We start from the raw sequence: 19,433 nt of genomic DNA on the forward strand, positions 1-19,433 counted from the left end.
TAATCACACAAACAGGCGAATTATAAATTTTGGTATCTGCACTTAGGAGACAGTTTGTGTGTAAGAGAGAAAAAAAGAGAGAGAGAGAGAGAGAGAGAGAGAGAGAGAGAGATAACAATAGTATGTTGCCTTATTTTTTTAGAGTATGTAGTAATTATGACCTTGGTTGTCTGTTGTTCTTCTTTCGGCTTTTCCTGGTTAGGGGTCACCACAGCCGAACTCCAATCTGCTAATGATTGGCAGTAGATTTTATGGTGCCAAAGTGCCAGCCCGATGCCCAACCTTCAACGACGGCACCCCTATTAACGTATGTCTTTCAAACGCCACTCAACCATGGGGAGGACATGCAGACTCCACACAGAAGGCACTCCAGCCAAGAATCAAATGGGAAAACCTCTTGCTGTGAGGAGACAATGCTACCGCTGCACCACTGTGGCTTCCTAATAATTATGACCTTGGTATGCCAGTGAATTGGGCTGTCTGGTAGCTGCATGAAAGAAACTTGGCTGACTTAAGATAGGTGAATTCATAACTCTGCACTATAACTGTTTAGTGTGACGCTTATTTGGGCTGTCTTGTGCTAGACATAATCCAAGGTAGGTGTGTGTGTGTGTGTGTGTGTGTGTGTGTGTGTGTGTGTGTGTGTGTGTGTGTGCGCGTGATGTTTATATAGTATCTTCCATTGAACAATTCTTCAGTTATCTTTCATCAAACATTTCTTTAGTTCAGGTGTGAATCACTGAATATTTTTAATCACCTTTATTAAATTATCACTTAGGACATTGGCAAGTATATGTTAATGGGAAAGAAAACAAACCATATTAACATGTTTCCCATATACATACATTATATATCACATGGCTTTTCTTTCTTTGTAACTATCATCAGCTCATCATTACATAAATTGCTGAATTTCTGCCTTCCAGTAAACCTCAATCCTCCTCCTGCTCATTCTGAACATTATTCTGAATGGATTGATTGGCACAAATTCCATTTATTTGTCTGTGCAATTGAAATCCTGTGTCACTGCTGAAAAGAATCATTTCCTTATTTAGAGCCATTTGCTTATGCAATGTTTCTGACAGAGTACTCTGTAGGGAATTTTTTAAATCTGACAGCTCATTGCACTCCCAACAAAAATTTCTTCTCCATCATAGCTCCAATATTGGCTGTCTACCTGAGGAAACATTCTTTGAAGTCTGCTTGTGGTATAAAAATACCTATGTAAGCACTTTCAAGCAAAGATCCTAAACATTTTGGAACTGGGAGCCATATATACGCTTATTCCCGTTGATCTCTTGCAAAAGGCTTTTCCAGTCTCTCTTCCCAATCTTTTCAAACCTCCTCTGATTGATTCCTTTAGTTATCATGCAATATTTTATATACCCTACTAATTATCCCTTTTTAACAACAGCTTATGCTCTAGATTCAATTAAAAAGTCTACCAGAGCAGGTATTTCACTTAAGATTCTCCCATCCATTTCTCTTTGCCTGTACACTGATAGAATCACTGATTATTTTGATCAATTCACATTTCATAGAATGTGTAGGGATGACCATAGAGCAAGATCATTGGACAGTAGGGTTTAGGGAGTTTTCCCTTTTCCCCACTATTGTGTAATTTATGAGTTGTTGTACATATGTAGCATGGGGCGTGAAGTGCAGTGGGGTTTGTCACCTTGCACAAAGTTGCTGTTTTCATTTAGTTTTGGCTGATTATGTGGTAAAATACGTTGAATTGGTTGTTTTGTTGTTGCCAAGGATGATGTTCAGGGAATGTGTGTGTGCATATGAGTGTGTGTGTTTAGATGCGCATGTGTATGTGTATTGCAGATTTACAAAAATGACTCATCAGATATGTATATGTTTTCACTGAAATTAAACCTAATACCTGAAGCCAAACTGAGTTGCACGCATGTCTTTTTATAGTAAATATTACGCATGACTATGGATCATCCTGCCATCCTGTTTAAGGAAGCAGCAGAAGTTAGTAAAAGACCACACACAGACACACAGGCACAGAGACACTCCTCCCAAATGAGACACACCCAAACACACGTACACATATGAGCACATAGTCACAGACAAACACACACACACACACACACACACACACACACACACACACACACACGTGAGTGGAAAGGAAGTATGACTCATCAAATGTGTTATATGTACATTTATATATACAATTATCACTGAAATTATACTTAATGCCTGTTGCTAAACTGAGTTGCATATATGCCCTGACTAAATGTGAGTGGAAAGGAAGTACAGTGTGTATGCCTAAAATTTGTATGTACTATACACGCACATCCCTTGTGGAGTGTGCCTTTATTTTCAATGAGCAAGTAAGGTAAATATACTCTGAAGAACTCCAACTCCATATACTACTTTTTTTATTAATGACACAGTATGTTATTAAGGGCAAGCAAATGCTTTAAAGCATGAAGACTTTTTAAAATATAAAAGAACAAAACAGCGCCTGGGCACATCAAACAATGTAAGTGCTTTTGTTCATTTATTTTACAGAACTTCATCAGAAACAACCACCACAATCATACAACTTCCTTTTATACCAAATGACTTAATTAATTTGTAAACCAACCAATAACAGTCGAACACCAACTGAATACCAGAGTGAAGCACATGAATATTAATTAATCTCTACTTCTCTATAAAATCTGTTTCCACAGTTTTTTTAAAACATATAACAAGGCTTTTATATAAAAAAATATAAAAAAATGTATGTGTACCAGGTTGTTTGATCAAATGTTTTTAAACTTAAAAAAAAAAACATTTAATAGATATTTTTTTTTGTTGATACCAGGTGGAATATCTGCTCTAAAAAAATGTTGCCATTTAAGTTCTAAATATTCAAGATATGCATTAGAAGTATCAGTAAATCTTTTCCCATTAACCTTTTCCAATACCGTAAACTGATTTTTTTTTTAAATCCACACATACCTGGGAATGTCTAGCTCACACATTACCATTGTCTTTCTTCTTTATTGCCAAAATGTGCTTCCTGATTCTGTCTGCTAACCTATGTGTGGTTTTGCCAATATAGAAAAACTTACATGTAGAGCAACCTTCAACATAAACCAGTCCTTCAGTCTGGCATGTAAACCTATCTTTTGCAATGCAAAGGTACGTATTGTGTTCAAAGTATAAACTACTTATAGTTACAATGTATCTACATTGAGAACACCCATTGCATGGGAAAGTTCCTACTTCCTTATCTATGTCTGTCTGCACTCTTACATTTGATGAGCTTTCTAAAATTGTTTCAAAAGTCTAGTTCTTTTATAAATGAACTTAGATTTATCCCCTATAACCCTAGCAAGATCTTGATTTCCTAATAAAAATTTCCAATTATCATTAATAATTTGTCTTTTTTAGCTCCTTCAATACTTAAAGGAACAGAAAAAGAACAAATTAAATCTTTATTGTCTATGGTCTTTTTAGCACGAAAACTTGCTTTCAGGATTGAAGAAAATGTATCATGCCTTTGTTCTCTTACATTGTTGGCAATAACATCCAGTCTTGCAGAATGGCATCCTCTTTCTTCAAATAACTTGACTACCTTCCTCATTTCCTTTTAAAAAAACCTGTCGTCACTAATCAGATGACTTAATCTAATAGTTTACCTGCGAGAAACATTTAATTTCATATAAAAAAGGATGAAAACTGTCAATTATTTGTGCATGTACTTTCCCTGAAAATATTGCTAGAAAACTTTTTTAATGAACATTTAAACTAATTATTACATAAAAAATGCACTGACTTCCCCACGTCACTCAGTGTAAAATTAAGCCATCTCACACTGTCATTAAATTGCTGCAAGAATTCATGTACTATTACTTTATCACTTGCTCAGATGAAAAACAAATCATCTATGTATCTTCTACAAAAATGTACATGTTTGAAAAGTGGAATCTTAACCAAAATCTCCTGTTCCCACCAACATAAGACTAAATTGACAAACACTGGATCTACTTGAGCCTCCATGGGTATCCCACTTTTTGTTGAAATATACTACCATTGAACTATATATTTTTTTCAACACTATGTCCAACAATTGACCAATAATAGATATCTCTTGTCCACAATCCTTGCAAAATTTTCTCAAGTATCGACAAATAATAGATATATCGTCCACAATCCTTGCAATATTCACTCAAGTATAGCCTAACAAACTCTATACCCTCCTCTTGATCTATAGAAGTATATAAGGAGCTAATATCTATGGTGCGCAGCATAGTTTTATTACCAGTAAAAACGTAGTTCTTAAGTTTGTTCAAAAACATCCATGAATCTTTTAAATAATACTTACTGTTTTGTACTATAAGATTTAATACTTGATCTAAATATGGACAAATCTTAAATAGTTTGTTAAAGGGTGCAGACACGATAGACCTAAAAGGAGGCTGCTTTACATTCTTATGTATTTTGGGAATTCCAAATAAATAATGCAAGTGTGGCTCTTCAACAATAAGGAACTCAAACAAATCTATTGTAATATATCCTTGGTGCAACAAGTCAAACAGACACAGATCAATATCCTTGTAACAATTTCTAACACATCTCTTGGAGACTTTTTTGTAACTAGTTTCATTAGATAATAAATTTCCAATGGCTACATTATACTTATCAGTTTCCATAATGACAATACTTTGACCCTTATCTGCTTTCATGTATCTAATGTCTGTATAACACTCCAATTTCTCAAGTGTTTCAATCTCTTGTTTACTTAAATTACAATATTTCTTGTCAAATGTTTTACATGCAGGGCTGGAAAAAAGCTTACAATAGTCTTCCTCACATATGGAAGCAAAAGTATTAAGTGTACTAACTAAAATAGGGTTATATGTTCTAGTTTTTTTGAAAACAATATCCTTCAATTTGACTTCACTCCACTTAAAATATATTTTAAGTTGAGCTTCCTTACAAATAATTTAAAGTCAATGACAGTATTAACTAGAGGCGCTCTATTAGCTGGCAAAAAAGATAAACCTTTAGCTAACAAACTAAACAAACTTTTTAAAAATATGTTCTGCAATCCTTTATAAGCTTTTTCGAAAAAAACAGAAACCTTAATTGAAAATTAAAATGCACATAAAAGGCATGATTATGACAGTGAGAGATATATTTACTCTGATGTTTAAAGATGAAAGTTTAAGTGAGAGGTTTTGAATAAATAGAGCTAGGCTAATTTATGCCAGTGAAAAATCTGTTTTCATCTATTTGAAAAGTTTTCCTGTAACTGAAAAATATAACTGAAAGTTTTTTCATGAAACTGAAAGTTTAACTGAAATTGAACAAGTCATATATATTCCAGTAAGAAATTAATTTTCTTGTAAGTGAGATTTTAATTGAAAGTAAAACAAGATATATTTGTGCCAATAGTTGCCATGGGGCTGTGGTTGGTAACTAGTCCTACTGTGGCCATCGTGTTAGCCATACAACAACCAGTACTTCCTTTTAAATCTTTAACTACAAGAACTGAATAAGTTGCCCACATAGCCTAAACACTCTGTCAGCTCCTAGTTCTGTCTATGGCTTAGGATGACTCAAGTTTGACTAGCAGCTGGGGTACTTGATGGAGTTGTTAAAAGGAAAGGGTTAGCCATCCTAGGTGGAAGGTGGGGCTGAGCAAGCAATGCACTGCCATGATGTCACAGAGGAGGGTGGTGATGCAAATTGTGCAGTTTGTATTCAGGCATTAAGCTCACCAAGCCACCATCTGGTAGTAGCTGTCAGTGTTAGCATGTGGAAGTATGGAGCCACAAAGGGGAAAAACGTTTTAGACTTCCATAGAGACATGGAACGGTTATTCATATGGATCCATACATGGAACGGTTATTCATACGGATCCATACCAGATCCATGAACCCACACTTCCCCACTGACCAAATCACTGAGACTACATCCCCGACACCACATACTCCTGACAATGGTAAGTATAAGTATTATGGAATGGACTGTATTCCCATTTCCGCAATACAACTAAAAAACAAAAAGTAACTTGTATAGCATAGGGTGCAAGCCCCCCTGCACCCCCCACCCCCTACTTAAATATACCAACTCCGAGATCACACCACATAGCAGAAATGGGACTACATCCCATTCCACACTACTCACCATTGTTGGCGATCTCCTCCGTCGGCGATGTGGTCTCGGTGATTTGGTCATCGGGAAGGTGTGGTTTTGTTGATCTGACAGGTTCTGATTCATACACAGTCCCAGCTACTGTTAGCCTTCTGCATCACTTGTCTTCATATGTCAGGTTTGTAGACTGTTTGGATTCTCTTTTGGTATCATTAAAATTGTACCTCTCCCATACAGTCTTATTTAAAGGTTCCATGAGAGTTAAATGAAAATGTCTTGACAAAATGTGATTTTGCCAAATACGGGCAAACAAAATGACATTTGCTGAACTAAGCAAAAAATATATACATTTCTCTGTGGTCAAGCTTCCCTAACGTCTAAGTTATGCAGTTGTCTCTGTCTTTCAGCTGCCTTTCATCTAACTAGTTCAAATATTACACTTTAGCAAAGAAGCAGTGCAGAAGGGACTTTTCCTGCCAGCTTCTGTGACCATGCATGGTTTCTTTTTAAAGCTATCTCTTCATGTTCTTTCCTTCCTTTGCAATGTTTACAACAATTCAAGCTTTATTGCACTTATCAAACATCAAACATACTTTCACAAAGTCATTGTTACAGTTTTATCCCATGTCTTATTCCTTTCTTGGTTTCATTATGCTGTTATGGACTACACTTACAATTATAATCAATGCAATGTTTTAATGACCTAAATGCAAGTGCTTGTTATATTTGCAGTGATTATTATACTTAAAGATATAGGATGAGTAAAGAAAATAAGTCTTAGTAAGATTTACCTACAAAATATGTTTTACAGTTTCTGCCACAGTCTGTTCTTTACACCTAAGTGCTTTGTTAACGCTTTCATTTGCTTAACGCAATCATGTTTTGCTTTTGTCATTGATGTTTAGGTACTGAGCCCAGGCAAGGAACAAAAAAAAAAACAGTAATTTGTCGGTCATTGTTTCTGATACTGCATCATTAATCTATTACGCAGTGGTTTCAAATACGCCATTATTAATCTGGAGTCCAGCAATCCTAAATATTTCATGGCTAATTTGTCTCACTGTTTGATGCACCCTGTCACTGCTGTTCATTGTTCCTGAAACTATCTGTCACTAAATATATTGGCTTAGTGTTTCTTGCATTCTGTCACTAACCTCTGCCTAGGTATTCTTTACCATAACTAACCACTAATATTGTTTTATGTTTTAACTATAGGTAAATACCTTTTGCCCCACCTTTTTTTCTTTTGAGTTAAAAAATACATGGTCTCAGTGCATACCTCTAAACCACTCAAGAATTCTGTAAAAAAAAAATAAAGGGGGGGGGCAAAGGCCCAAAATGAGGGACAATTTAAAAATATTACTCTAATTCACTTAAAAATCCGTGGTGGTGTTGCTGTGGTAGCGTTGTTGCCTCACAGTAAGACGCTGTCCGGTTTGATTCTCAGCTAGAGCGTCTTCTGCGTGGAGACATGCGTGAATGGGTGTACCTTCGTTGAAGGTTGTGTGTCAGGGCTGGCAACTCAGCACGTAAAAATCAACTGATCATTAGCGGACCGGAGTTCCGCTGTGGCGACCCCTAACCGGGAAAAGCCGAAAGACACATTCACTCTAATTCACTTAAAAGGTTAATAGAACAGGAAATTTGCATCAATACGCATTTTGTATACAATAAGTATGACCCGCTAATACCCACCAGTATTAACTGAATAACCCTCAGTGATTTGCCAGAAAATCCAAAACATTAAGAATGACAGAGCAAAAATTTGAGGTAAAATCAGGGACAGCTGAGAGGTATGCTGCAGAGTATGAATTTGAGATACAAACCAACATTAAGTAAGAGTGACTGAAATTGCATATAATTACTTACTCATCTTTGTTAATACTCCCAGTTCCATGGGGGTCAAATAATTTGAAGGCATTCAGAATTGTGTCCTCTGGATCTGTGCCTGTTGTAATAGTAAACAAATGAAGACGAGACATACATTCGCAAGTGCAGCAAAATTTGTTAAAGGTCATAGTATATAACATACACAACATCTGATATTACTCTGAAAATGAGGCAAGTAAAATTAAAGTGAATAAGTACAAAAACACCTGGACAGAGTACGCTGATGCATATATTTTTAACAATATTATGATCTTGTTCTCTGTAACAACTTCTTATGTACCAGCTGTGAATATATATCATTGGGAGATACACTGAGTACTTTAGAAGCCAATTTTAAAATATACTGAGTAATATAAAAAATAATTTCTTGTTGGAGCCAGTTAACCTGAAAATGCTTGTTTTGAATTAAATTTTTTATGCACATTTATTTAGTATTTTCTAGCACATATACATAATATATATGCTAGTAAATAATATATACATATATATATATATATATATATATATATATATATATATATATAAATAATCACCACATAATCTCAAAATGTTGGAATATCGAATTCCAAAATCTCGAGACTATATAGCCGAAACCCCTAAATACCGAAAGATCAGAAGCGATGTTCGGAGATATTGAAGTAGCGCTTCTGGTGTTGCGGTTTGTTGATGGATAAGTGGAAGTTCAGGTAAGTATCTATGTGTAAGTGTGTTGGTTAGTGGCTTTAGTGTGTGTCAGTGTGTGTTGTGACTGTGATGTGTGTGTGTGTGTGTGTGTGTGTGTGTGTGTGTGTGTGTGAGGGACTATAAAATGTGTGGGTGTGGGTTTCCCTTGTATGTCTGTTTGTGTGATCTCAGAGTTATTATATTTAAGTAGGGGTAGTATGGGGGGTGCAGGGGGGTTTGCCCCCCTGCTTATCTGTAGTGTAGGATGATATGTTTGATTGTGGATGGAAGTTGTGTGTATATGTATGTGTGTGATGTATGTGTGTTGTACGTTCGGGATTTTGAATTTTGTGCTTTGGTCTTTCGGCATTTAGTGGTTTCGGCTATATAGTCTCGAGATTTTGAAATTCGATATTTCAAAATTTCAGGATTATGTAGTGAACCTATATATATATATATATATATATATATATATATATATGTTTTACTATCATAATGCCGACGTGCAATTGCACGTCTATGAAGTATTCGAACAACAGATGTTCGAATACTTCATAGTTCGGCAGGTTATGTGAGCGAACGTTATCATTGCGAATGGACTGTGCATTCGCAATTATAATGTTTGCTCATGTGAGGGGATCACGGTACAGTGCGGTAAGGAAAATACATCCCTTTCCTCACTGTAGTGCGATCTCGGAGTTGGAATATTAAGTTGGGGGGTGGGGGTCAGGGGTCCAGGGGAGCTTGCCCCCCTGCATAACTGTGAGTTTAGGCTGGTTAGGTAGGGAGTTACGGGATGGTAGGGAGTGATGTTGATTGTTGAAAATGTCGCGAGCGACATTTTCAACAATACACAGCTGTTTTCGACATTAGGGACATACGGAAATGTTCATTTCCGATGTTTAAATTCAAACATTAAGACACTTTTTATTTTAACTTCCGATTTTATGATAGTAAACCTATATATATATATATATATATATATATATATATATATATATATATATATATATATATATATATATATCTGGGTCTACTTCATATGATCGAAAGCTCATATAATCAACACTCATTTCACCGATACCAAAACACCTAAAGCTCAAAACATGGAAATCTCATTTGGTCAAAACTCATAACATCGACACATGAAATTCAAAGCATTATGCCCTTTCCCCACTGTAGCGCTACCCTAGAGTTAGAATAAATAGTAGGGGAGGGTGGGGGGCGGAGCCCTACACATTACTTAGATAAATATTGTCATTTTTGTTATAACTATCCACATGTATGTTTAAAATTTATTATGTATGTGGGGGGGCTGTGCCCCCCACACCCTCATATCTATTTATTCTAACTCCAGGGTTGCGCTACAGTGGGGAAAGGACATACTGCTTTGAATTTCATGTGTCAATGTTCTGAGTTTCGATCAAATGAGTTTTCCATGTTTTGAGCTTTAGGTGTTTTGGTCTCTCTGAAAAGTTTGTCGATCACATGAGCTTTCGATCATATGAAGTAAACCCACACACACACACATATATATATATATATATATATATATATATATATATATATATATATATATATATATATATATATATATAGTATAATTTATTTATTTACAAGTTCATAGGTAGGTACTAGGCTATCGGCCTAAGGGCCTGACTTACGTCATCCAAGAAAGTTATTTTCCTGTGCCACTGTCGAGCAGAGACACAGAAGTGATCCCCGGGGTGTATTTCCTATTTCCCATCCACTCATCAAGATTTTTCTTGAAGAGTGCTAATGAAGAACTTTGCTTGACATAGATAGGTAGCCTGCTCCAGAGTATGGGAAGTCTCTGGGACAGGAATCTATCCCTCCAGCATGTCCTGTTTATTGTGGTGACAAGGTTTAGGTCCCTAGAGCATGTAGCTCGGAGGGATTGGTATTTCTTTAGGTGTAGCATATCCAACAGCTCTGGGTTTGACATAGCTTTATATGTTAGGCAGAGATCACCTCAGAGTAGGTGATATGCTATGGAGTAAAGCTGGAGTTTTTTGAGGCGGTCAGTGTAGGGCATTTGTTTGAGGCCAGTAATCCTCTTTGTGAGGTACTTCTGTTGCTTTTCCAGCTGCTGCAGATGTCTTGTGAGGTACATTCCAAAAGGGTCGTTGAACTCTATAATGGATCTAATGAGTGTCGAGCAGAGGGGAACAATGACCTCTTTTTTCCTGGATGAGAACCCTTTTATGATGAGGTGTGCCATGTAGAATGACTTCCTGACTACTGTAGTGACGTGACTATCAAAGGAAAGACTACTGTCCACCTGGGTCCTAAGGTCTCTTATCACACATTCAGTGTTAAGTAGATTGCTGCCTATGTGGTAGTTCATCGGTACAGAGTTTTTACCAAAGGGGATGACACTGCACTTTTTGGCATTGAGCTTGAGGCCGTGGCTCTGACACTAGGCATCTGTCTCAGCGAGGCCCTTCTGTAGGATGTCCACATCATTTGAGGACTTGACTATGGCTCCTAGTTTGCAGTCATCTGTGAACTTCATTAGCCAGAGGCCTTCTGTGTTAGCCTGTGCTTCAGAGAAGTAGATACCAAACAGGAGAGGTCCCAGGATGGAACCCTGTGGTACTCCACTTGTCATTGCTTTGAGGTCAGATTTGGAGTCTGCAACTTTTACAGTGTGGGTTCTGTCAGTGAGCCAGTTGGCAACCCATCTTGTGACGTAGGGATTTATACCTAGTTTAGTGAGTTTAGCTATAATTCCATAATGGGGGATGGTGTTGAAAGCCTTGGCGAAATCAAGATAGGCTGTGTGAACCACCTTACCCTCATCTACGGCTTTGGTGACTGCCTCAAAGAAGTCAATCAGGTTCAGGAGGCATGATCTGCCTTTTACAAACCCGAACTGGGTGGGATCCAGAGTTTGGAGGTTACCAATGTCTTTGTTTATGAGTTCCATGATGATACGTTCCATGGCCTTGCAGACCAGGCTCGGCAGGCTAATAGGTCGATAGTTCCTGGGATCAGTAGTGGCTCCCCCTTTGTGGAGTGGGATAACTGTTGCTGTGCGCCATTCAGTGGGCACAAAGCCTGATGTGAGGCTATTATTGAACATGGTGCTTAAGTGGGGAGCCAGTTCGTTCTGAAGTTTGTGTAAAACACAGCCTGGGATGTTGTCCAGTCCCATGGATGCTGTGTTTTTGGCTTTAGAGAGTGCAGCTTTTACCTGCGTAGTTGTGATTACAGGGACTCTGTATTCTTCCTGTATAGATATGGGCTCTTTAGGGGTGAGGGGGGGTAAAGTTAGCAGTGAACCTATCTGCCAGGATGTTGGCAGTATCAGTTGGTTCTGTAATTTTTGTGTCTTTGTGCTGTAACTCAGAACAGATCTGGGTATTGCCATTGAGATTCTTGACATAGCTATAGAATGCTTTCTGGTTGTCCTTAGAATTAGTGGTGATTTTGTTTTCATAGTTAGCTTTGGAGGATCCTATAAGGGATCTCATCTTCTTACTGAGGCTGACCAGGGAGCTCCTCCACTCATGGGATTTTACTCTCTTTTGCAACAGTTTCTTCCTTCTGTTATACAGTTTGTTTATGGCAGGGGACCACCAGATTGGCTTCCTTTTTTTGGAGGATAGCATCTTGGTTCTGTTTGGGATAGCATGATCCATGCACTCGTGTAATTGCTTATAGAGTGCATTTGTGTAGGATTTAGCAGTTGTAACTGTATTGCTCATCTGCATGGGTGTCATGAAGTTCACCACTTCTGTCTTAAGAAGCATGAAGTTGGCTTTGGAGAAACTTTTTACAGTCGTTTCCTTAATGGGTGGTGGGGGTGGGATGTGGATATCAAGGGTGAATAGCTTATGCTCGGATCGGACCAACGAGGAGTTGACTTCAGGTGTGTTACACCGGTCACTCATGTCAGTAATGACTAGGTCTAGGATATTGTTGCCCCTGGTGGGGATGTGGATAAGTTAATCCAGGGCATTGGAGTTTATGAATTCCAGAAAGCGTTGAGCTAAGGAGTTGGTACACCAGTAGTTTTTCCAGTTAATGGTGGGGTAGTTGAAGTTGCCCATTATTAGGGTGTTTGGTTGAACCCTAATATTTTCCAGTACATCAAGAAAAAAGGATTGGGAATCCTGGGGCATGGTGGAGGATCTGTAGCAAGCTACAATTTGGATTGCAGTTTTGCCCAGAGTTAGTTGCACTTGGATAACCTTGGATGCATTATGCTGAGCAACTAGCCTGGAGGTGTGGATATCCTTAATGAATATGGACACACCTCCACCTTTGGTGTTTCGGTTCAGGTTATATGGTCGAAATGTGTGGTATGAGTTATAGCTTGGTAGTGCAGGGGTGCTCTCTGGAGCCTTGAACCAGGTCTCAGTCACTGCACAGATATCGATGTTCTCCATTTTAAGGAGTGCCTCGAGTGAGTGCATTTTGAGATTTAGACTTCTAGCATTGAGTAGCATTACCCTCAGTTTTTGCTTGCCTGTTCCTGTTATAGTGGCGAATTTGTTATTTGAACCTTGCCTAAAAAAGGCACTATAGGGGCAGCAAGAGCCTTAGCTAGTAACTGAAATCCCAGGGGCAACAGGTGCAGGCCATCTGTGGCAAAGCATCGTGGTCTGTCGACCATGTCATCCCAAGCAGACAGATACTGGATCCCCTTAGAATGACACCAAAAACTTAGCCAATTGTTGAAGTCAATCATTTTGTCCTTGTACTGCGGTATCATTCGGGGCAATGGCAGAAGCTACTCAGGGCTAGGGTCATACCTGCCTGGGCTACAAGATCGGAGAGCTCTTCCATGTCTCTTTTCATGTAGTCCAGGGAGGTACATCTCAGGTCATTCACACCAACATGGACAATGACAAAGTTATATTTGTACTTGTTGTGTAGTGACCTGAGTGCATGGGTTATGTGGTGGATCCTGGCACCCAACAGGCAGCTGACAGTAACCTTCTCCTTGTTTAGCCTGGTGAGTGGGACATCAGTGTGCTTGACTATAGAGTCACCTATGACTATTGTGTTGGGTACGTTGTTTTGCCTTATTGGCTGTGGTTGAGTGGTACACTGAGTCTGTGGGCTATGTGTCATTTGGGTTGTGTTGGGGGATGGAGGTTGCTTGCATTTCTGCTTTGGAGGTCTCTGTTGCTTAGACAGATTATTATTGAGAGCCTCTGTGAATGTTTTTGTGTTACTATGTGTGGATTTTGGTGGTGTAGATTTAGTGAGACTATGTGATGAGTGTGGTGTGGTGCAAATGTTTACCTTCTCCTCATGATTGTCAAGTTCAGTCTTGGTTGGAGAGAGCTTTACCTCCAGTTTGCCTAGATAAATGCATCTCTCACAGGTTGTAGTGTTGGGTGGTAGGAGGAGAGGTTTGTCTGTGTACATGCGGCAATTTCTACATTGCCTCAAGATGCCCAGATTAATCAGATAGACAGAAGAGAACACTGGGAACTGACCCTTGGACATGCCTGAATAAAAAACTATTTTCCTCTAGATAAGTGAGGAAAGTGAGTACAAGAGCTGTTTTTCTCTAAGCAAGTGAGAAAAGTAAGTACAAAAACTGTTTTCCTCTAAGTAATGAGGACGACTGAGTACTATAGTAATTAGTAGCTTATTTAGTGCTTACAAGTTCTAGTGCTGAGCATGAATAAGCAAATATTAGTGCTAAAACTAAGAATCCGTATATGCACTAGACGAGTTACAGGACAGAAACAAGTGCAAATGCAGGCTTTCAAATCAGAAAGTTGAGAGAGATGGAAGAGATTGCCCAAACAGCCAATAACTACAATTTCTGGGCCAGAACCACTCCTTATGTGGTAGACGGGTTACCTAGTGCTTACCACTCCCACTGATAAGCTAGAAGGTTTTCTTCCAACACAGAAAGGCTTGGGGGGCTCAGAAGCTTACATACAGTCCTGGATACAGCAAATCTGTATCTGGAACACTAGTTACAGGAAAGGTAGGAAACAGGCTTACAGTTCTTTTTTTTTTTTTACAGAAAAGTAGCAAAAACAGTAGTACAAACAATTCACATGCAGTGCAAGCTAGCACACTTGAGTATGTAGCAATATTAGACCAAACACTGTTTAAAAAATGCAATTAAATTAAAAAGGACTAAAAGCAAGTGCAGAAAGAGTTTATTAGGTAGAATGTGGTAAAGAGATGGGACTGGGGGGAGTGTACCAGATCAAATCTACAGTAGGGCAGGCAACTGCAAAAGCCACCAAATTTAAACTACAAACCAAAAATAAGGAGGGTGGGTGGGACAAAACAGTTTCAACAGAGATCTAAGCAACAACTACAGTTCAACAGCGATCTAAGCAACAACTAACAGTACAAACTCTAAAACCAAAAAATATACTCAGCTCTGTATATTTGCAGATCAGTCTCTCAGAACAGGGATACAACAGTTTCAACAGAGATCTAAGCAACAATTAACAAACTCTATAAGCAAAAAAATATACTCATCTCTGTATATTTTCAGATAGTCTGGAAGGCAGTCTCTCAGAACACAGGTTCCAGCAATTACTAGTACATATACATTTTAAATGGGAAAAAATATTTTATTTTTGGAAGTGCTGAAGAAAATTTTCAAAAGTCAGGTGAGTAAAGTACTTCCATAGCTCTCTGCATTGTGTATAATCATTAACCAACATGTACACTACAAACGTGATTACACGTGTATTATGTACAGCACTGTATAACATGTATACAAAAGACAAAAGATTATGTCACAAGAAGAGGAATGCCAGACTTGTGTACTCTGTCCAGATGCTCTCCATCTGATCCAAGCCTGCAGATTGTGCCCTCTCTTAGTAATATTCCGATTACCTATTTTTTGCTCTTGTGTATCACAGTAATCATGCAGTGTGTGACTGAGACCCATTTAGCTCAAGATGCATCACTAAGCAGAATAAATCTAAGGTGTAATACATTTGTAGTTAACATTACACATACCCCCAAAGCACATGACACTTACCATTTAACTTTTCTCCAAAGAGAGTCAGAAAGACTGTGAAGTTGATTGCTCCTTTTCCCTCACTCAGCATTGCATCTAAATCTTCATCCTTCACATTCACTTTTCCTGCAGACATCCAAATTACAAAAATGATCCTTAATGCCAGTATCTGTTTTGCAAAATTCTATTTTTGTCATGCTGTTAAAATGATGAGCTCCTCAGACAATATCATACTTATTTCCAAGTCCCCACAGCCACTAAAGCATGGATTATCCTTTCCCAAATCTTCATTTCTCCAGAGGATGTATGATATTAATTTACCATTTTGCACTCCAGAGTTCTGTGTACTTTTTGCCCCCCCCCTGCACTGTGTGTGTACTGTTACCATTTCTGTCCTTACAATACTGTATAACAGTTACCCTTTCATTCTCAGTGCTACATGACCTTTAACCTTCTCTCATCACATATTACATTCCCTATATTTCTCTGTTTTCCTGTTTTCCCCCCAGTTGTACTGCTTCTTCTAAACTTCCATTTATTAACACCTCTCTACATTGTGTGCTGTTTAGCTTTTTCCTTCTTTCACACAATACATCTATTACCCTTTATACTGATCTCCTTTTACCTTCTGCAAATACTGTGTGTCTTTTCCACCCCTTACATGTTATTACTTACATCCCAGACCAGCTTCACACCCCCATTGTGCTACACTAGTTCTGTCTTTCTTCAGACATCATGCATTTCTGACTCTCCTAGCAGCACTGTATGGATCTTGCCTCCCATTACTCAGCCTTTGTGGTACCTCATAAGCTTAATTTTCATTGTGAAAAGGAGACAGGTCTCTGTCATTTGCACAGGGGGTGGTGCTGCTACCCATCTATAAAATTAGAGGCCATAGTGCAGAGCTCAAAGTGCCATAATACGCCATATTACCTTCTCAGAGAAAGAATGTATTTTTCTGGAGGATTGTGGCTAGATGCTGTTCCACCTCCTACTCTGTCCAAGAATGGAAAGCCATGGAGTACACAAGAAACAGATGTGAAAGGGCCCATATACTAAAGTTAGGGAGCCCTGCAGGTCTCACTATTATAATTGCAGGACAGGTAATTGCAGGTCCCAAAATTATTAAAAAAAAAATAGCAAAACTAAAAGAGGACAGTGAAAGTTGGCAATCATTGTTTTCCTTTAAAGTTATTTTTCATAAGAGGTCAAGCTCCCTGCCCCTCCCCCACCCCTACTATTTACATTATACATACACTAACTCCAAGACTACCAAACTGTGAAGAAATCTGAATCTTCTGAGACACAGCACTGCTGGAGTTAGTCCCACTTTTTGCACATTTAGTCTCGCTTTTTCAGGATTTGCACTTACAGGTCTTGGAGTTTAAAACTGTTACCACCCTTGTTGCACAGTTCTGGAAGAAAGGTGTTGTAGGACTTACAGGGGTGCTTTTTTAGCAAGCTTCAGCAACACCACAATTTGTAGTGTGGCCTTAGTAACAGGTAATGTTCCAGGGGCCTTGTTACAGTATGCTTTGCCTGTTCAGTTTTGAAGCAACTGCTTTTCTTCAACTGTAGAATGATTAGGGACACGCTGGAAGTGAAAGAAGCACAGCAAACCGAATTAGTCTCCAATCTGAATACTTGCTGTAGTGTTTGGAGTGGGTATTTCTGTTATGTGGCTACTGTCTGCAGATTGTTTTAAAATCTGTTGCAGATGTGGTGAAAAATAATTTTTCTAACACCGTATACTAAATTTAATTATGTAATGACAGAAACAAAAGCAACTGTGCTGTAAAATAAATAAATAAGTGATATCTTTGTATATCATTCTATCTTCATGTCTACATTTCACTTCTAGGCAAAGGGCCAGAAAAATTATTGCTCAACACAGGCCTGATAGTGTACTCACCAAGTTGTGCATAAGTCTCTCGTAGGTCAGATTTGTCAATAATTCCATTTCGATTCTGATCAATACAGCTGAAAGCCTGAAAGATACAACAGAGACAAAACAGGCTATATATGACAGAGAGCTATAAATATAGGAACAACTTTACAATGAGGTGGAAGCAGAAGAAATGTAAAACCTCTTCAAAGTAATGGAGATTCCATGGAAACTCCGAGTCATTTAGTCCACAGCTTGCTTTCCCCCTTCTTTGTCTAACAGCCTGTTGAATCGAACTTGTGTAACACCAGCATGCTGATATCATTGGTTGGTAGACTTTATTCCTGTCTCTATCCATCACTAGGTTTCCTTATAGTCTTTTAACCGTCTACTTTCAGCAGAGACATGTCTGTTTATATACAATCTGTCTAGGAAAAAATACTTTAACAAGTTGCCAGAAGTTATGCTTCTGTATCTTGATGTCCTTCTTGTACAACTGAGAGGCTTCTGTCTAGGATACCACATTTCTTTGACGTTGTCATTTTGTTTTCGATACTTGCATTACATCATAATCCCTGTCCTTTTCTTCCAAGACATTAATATAAAGTCAAATGTTGTATTGTCATATGATTTTGGGTGCAGGCCATGAACCCATTTAATTACACTGTCCTGGACTACATTCATCCTGTGTCCTTGCAGAAATGGCAGTTACCACTGTTACACACAGCACTTTGTATAGGGTCTCAGAACTGACTACAGACTGTGATAACTACTTTGTTTTCTACTTTGATACCTTTCCTTTATTCATAACTAATATCTGTACCTCTGCCCTCCTGCCATTTCATAAGCATTGTCATCCTTTATTTATTTTGATATTTATACCACAGGTTGCTTTCTAGTTTGTTATTATTACTGCTTTCTCTCTTGTTTTTATTCCCTAGTTGCATTGCTTTATGTCTCCTTTTATGGAATTTATACTACTTGTTTCTTACCTCTCATCATTGTCAAGTCCCTTACCATCATTTTTGAATAATTATTTTTTCTGTCCTCCAAGCCTACTGATTATCTTGTCTCCCTGTAATTGCCCATTCTTTCTCCATCAACAGAGTGAGATCTAGTCATTGAACAGCTGTTATCCATGCTACAAAGACAGGTTAATTCAGTTTTATGCCCTAACAGCACCTCCTGGTGGCTGACAATTACACTTGCAGATGCAAAGGGCTACAGTGCCTTCCCCTCTGAGCATGTGTGTCTTTGCACATGCTCCATGAAAGCTACCTATGTGGACATAACTTGACAGAGCCAAGCACATGTCCTTGGCCCATAGTCTGTGTACTATGTACCTGTCTCTCTCTCTCCTTTGTAGATACTAGAAAGTGTGAGCTTACACGGGCCTCTCACTCCTACCCCTTGTTGTTGTCTCCTTCAGCACCTAAGTCACTAGATATTGAGCCTCTGGCGCACATTCGGGGCTTTAGTTATCTGCACTACAAAGTCAACTCTTTCTCATCTTTGTTTTTTTTTTTAATTTTATTTTTTACCACCCTACACACCACCCCTGTTGTAGAAAATTTTTAATGCATTCACAGAGTCATACCTTTTCTCTATAATGTCACATAAAAACAAGGTCAAAATGGATCTGTCTCTGATTTCCTAGATATTCAAAGACTATTTAGTCTTATGATTATTTATGCCTTGCCTGTAACATCCACAAAGCCACGCATCCTTTCTCCAGGAGGGCCATACCAGTCAAGCCTGGAATAAATTTGTGAATACCCATCTAGTGATCTAGGTTATGTTCAAAGGAAGACAGTGAAATGCACTACTTAACATGCAGGGGAAGTTAATACCAGAGTTTTATGAGACACTGGGTTATAAACATGGCCTTCCACCACATTTCATTTATCT

The 19,433-nt window shown here is 38.4% G+C and overlaps 1 protein-coding gene across 1 annotated transcript in view; it reads right to left on the reverse strand.

Moving 5' to 3' along the window:
• The window catches only part of MYL7 (myosin light chain 7), a 70,252-nt gene that overhangs the window by 40,094 nt on the left and 10,725 nt on the right, over positions 1-19,433 (reverse strand). Inside the window, exons 3-5 of the mRNA XM_044084221.1 lie at positions 17,553-17,628; positions 15,662-15,766; positions 7,981-8,059 (exon numbers count right to left, since the gene is read on the reverse strand). Of these exons, the coding sequence (XP_043940156.1) occupies positions 7,981-8,059; positions 15,662-15,766; positions 17,553-17,628 (260 nt within the window). The remainder of the gene's footprint in view (positions 1-7,980; positions 8,060-15,661; positions 15,767-17,552; positions 17,629-19,433) is intronic.

This window comes from Protopterus annectens, chromosome 9.part0 (assembly GCF_019279795.1).
Source record: "Protopterus annectens isolate FY-2018-M chromosome 9.part0, PAN1.0, whole genome shotgun sequence".
Taxonomy (NCBI): Eukaryota; Metazoa; Chordata; order Ceratodontiformes; family Protopteridae; genus Protopterus; species Protopterus annectens.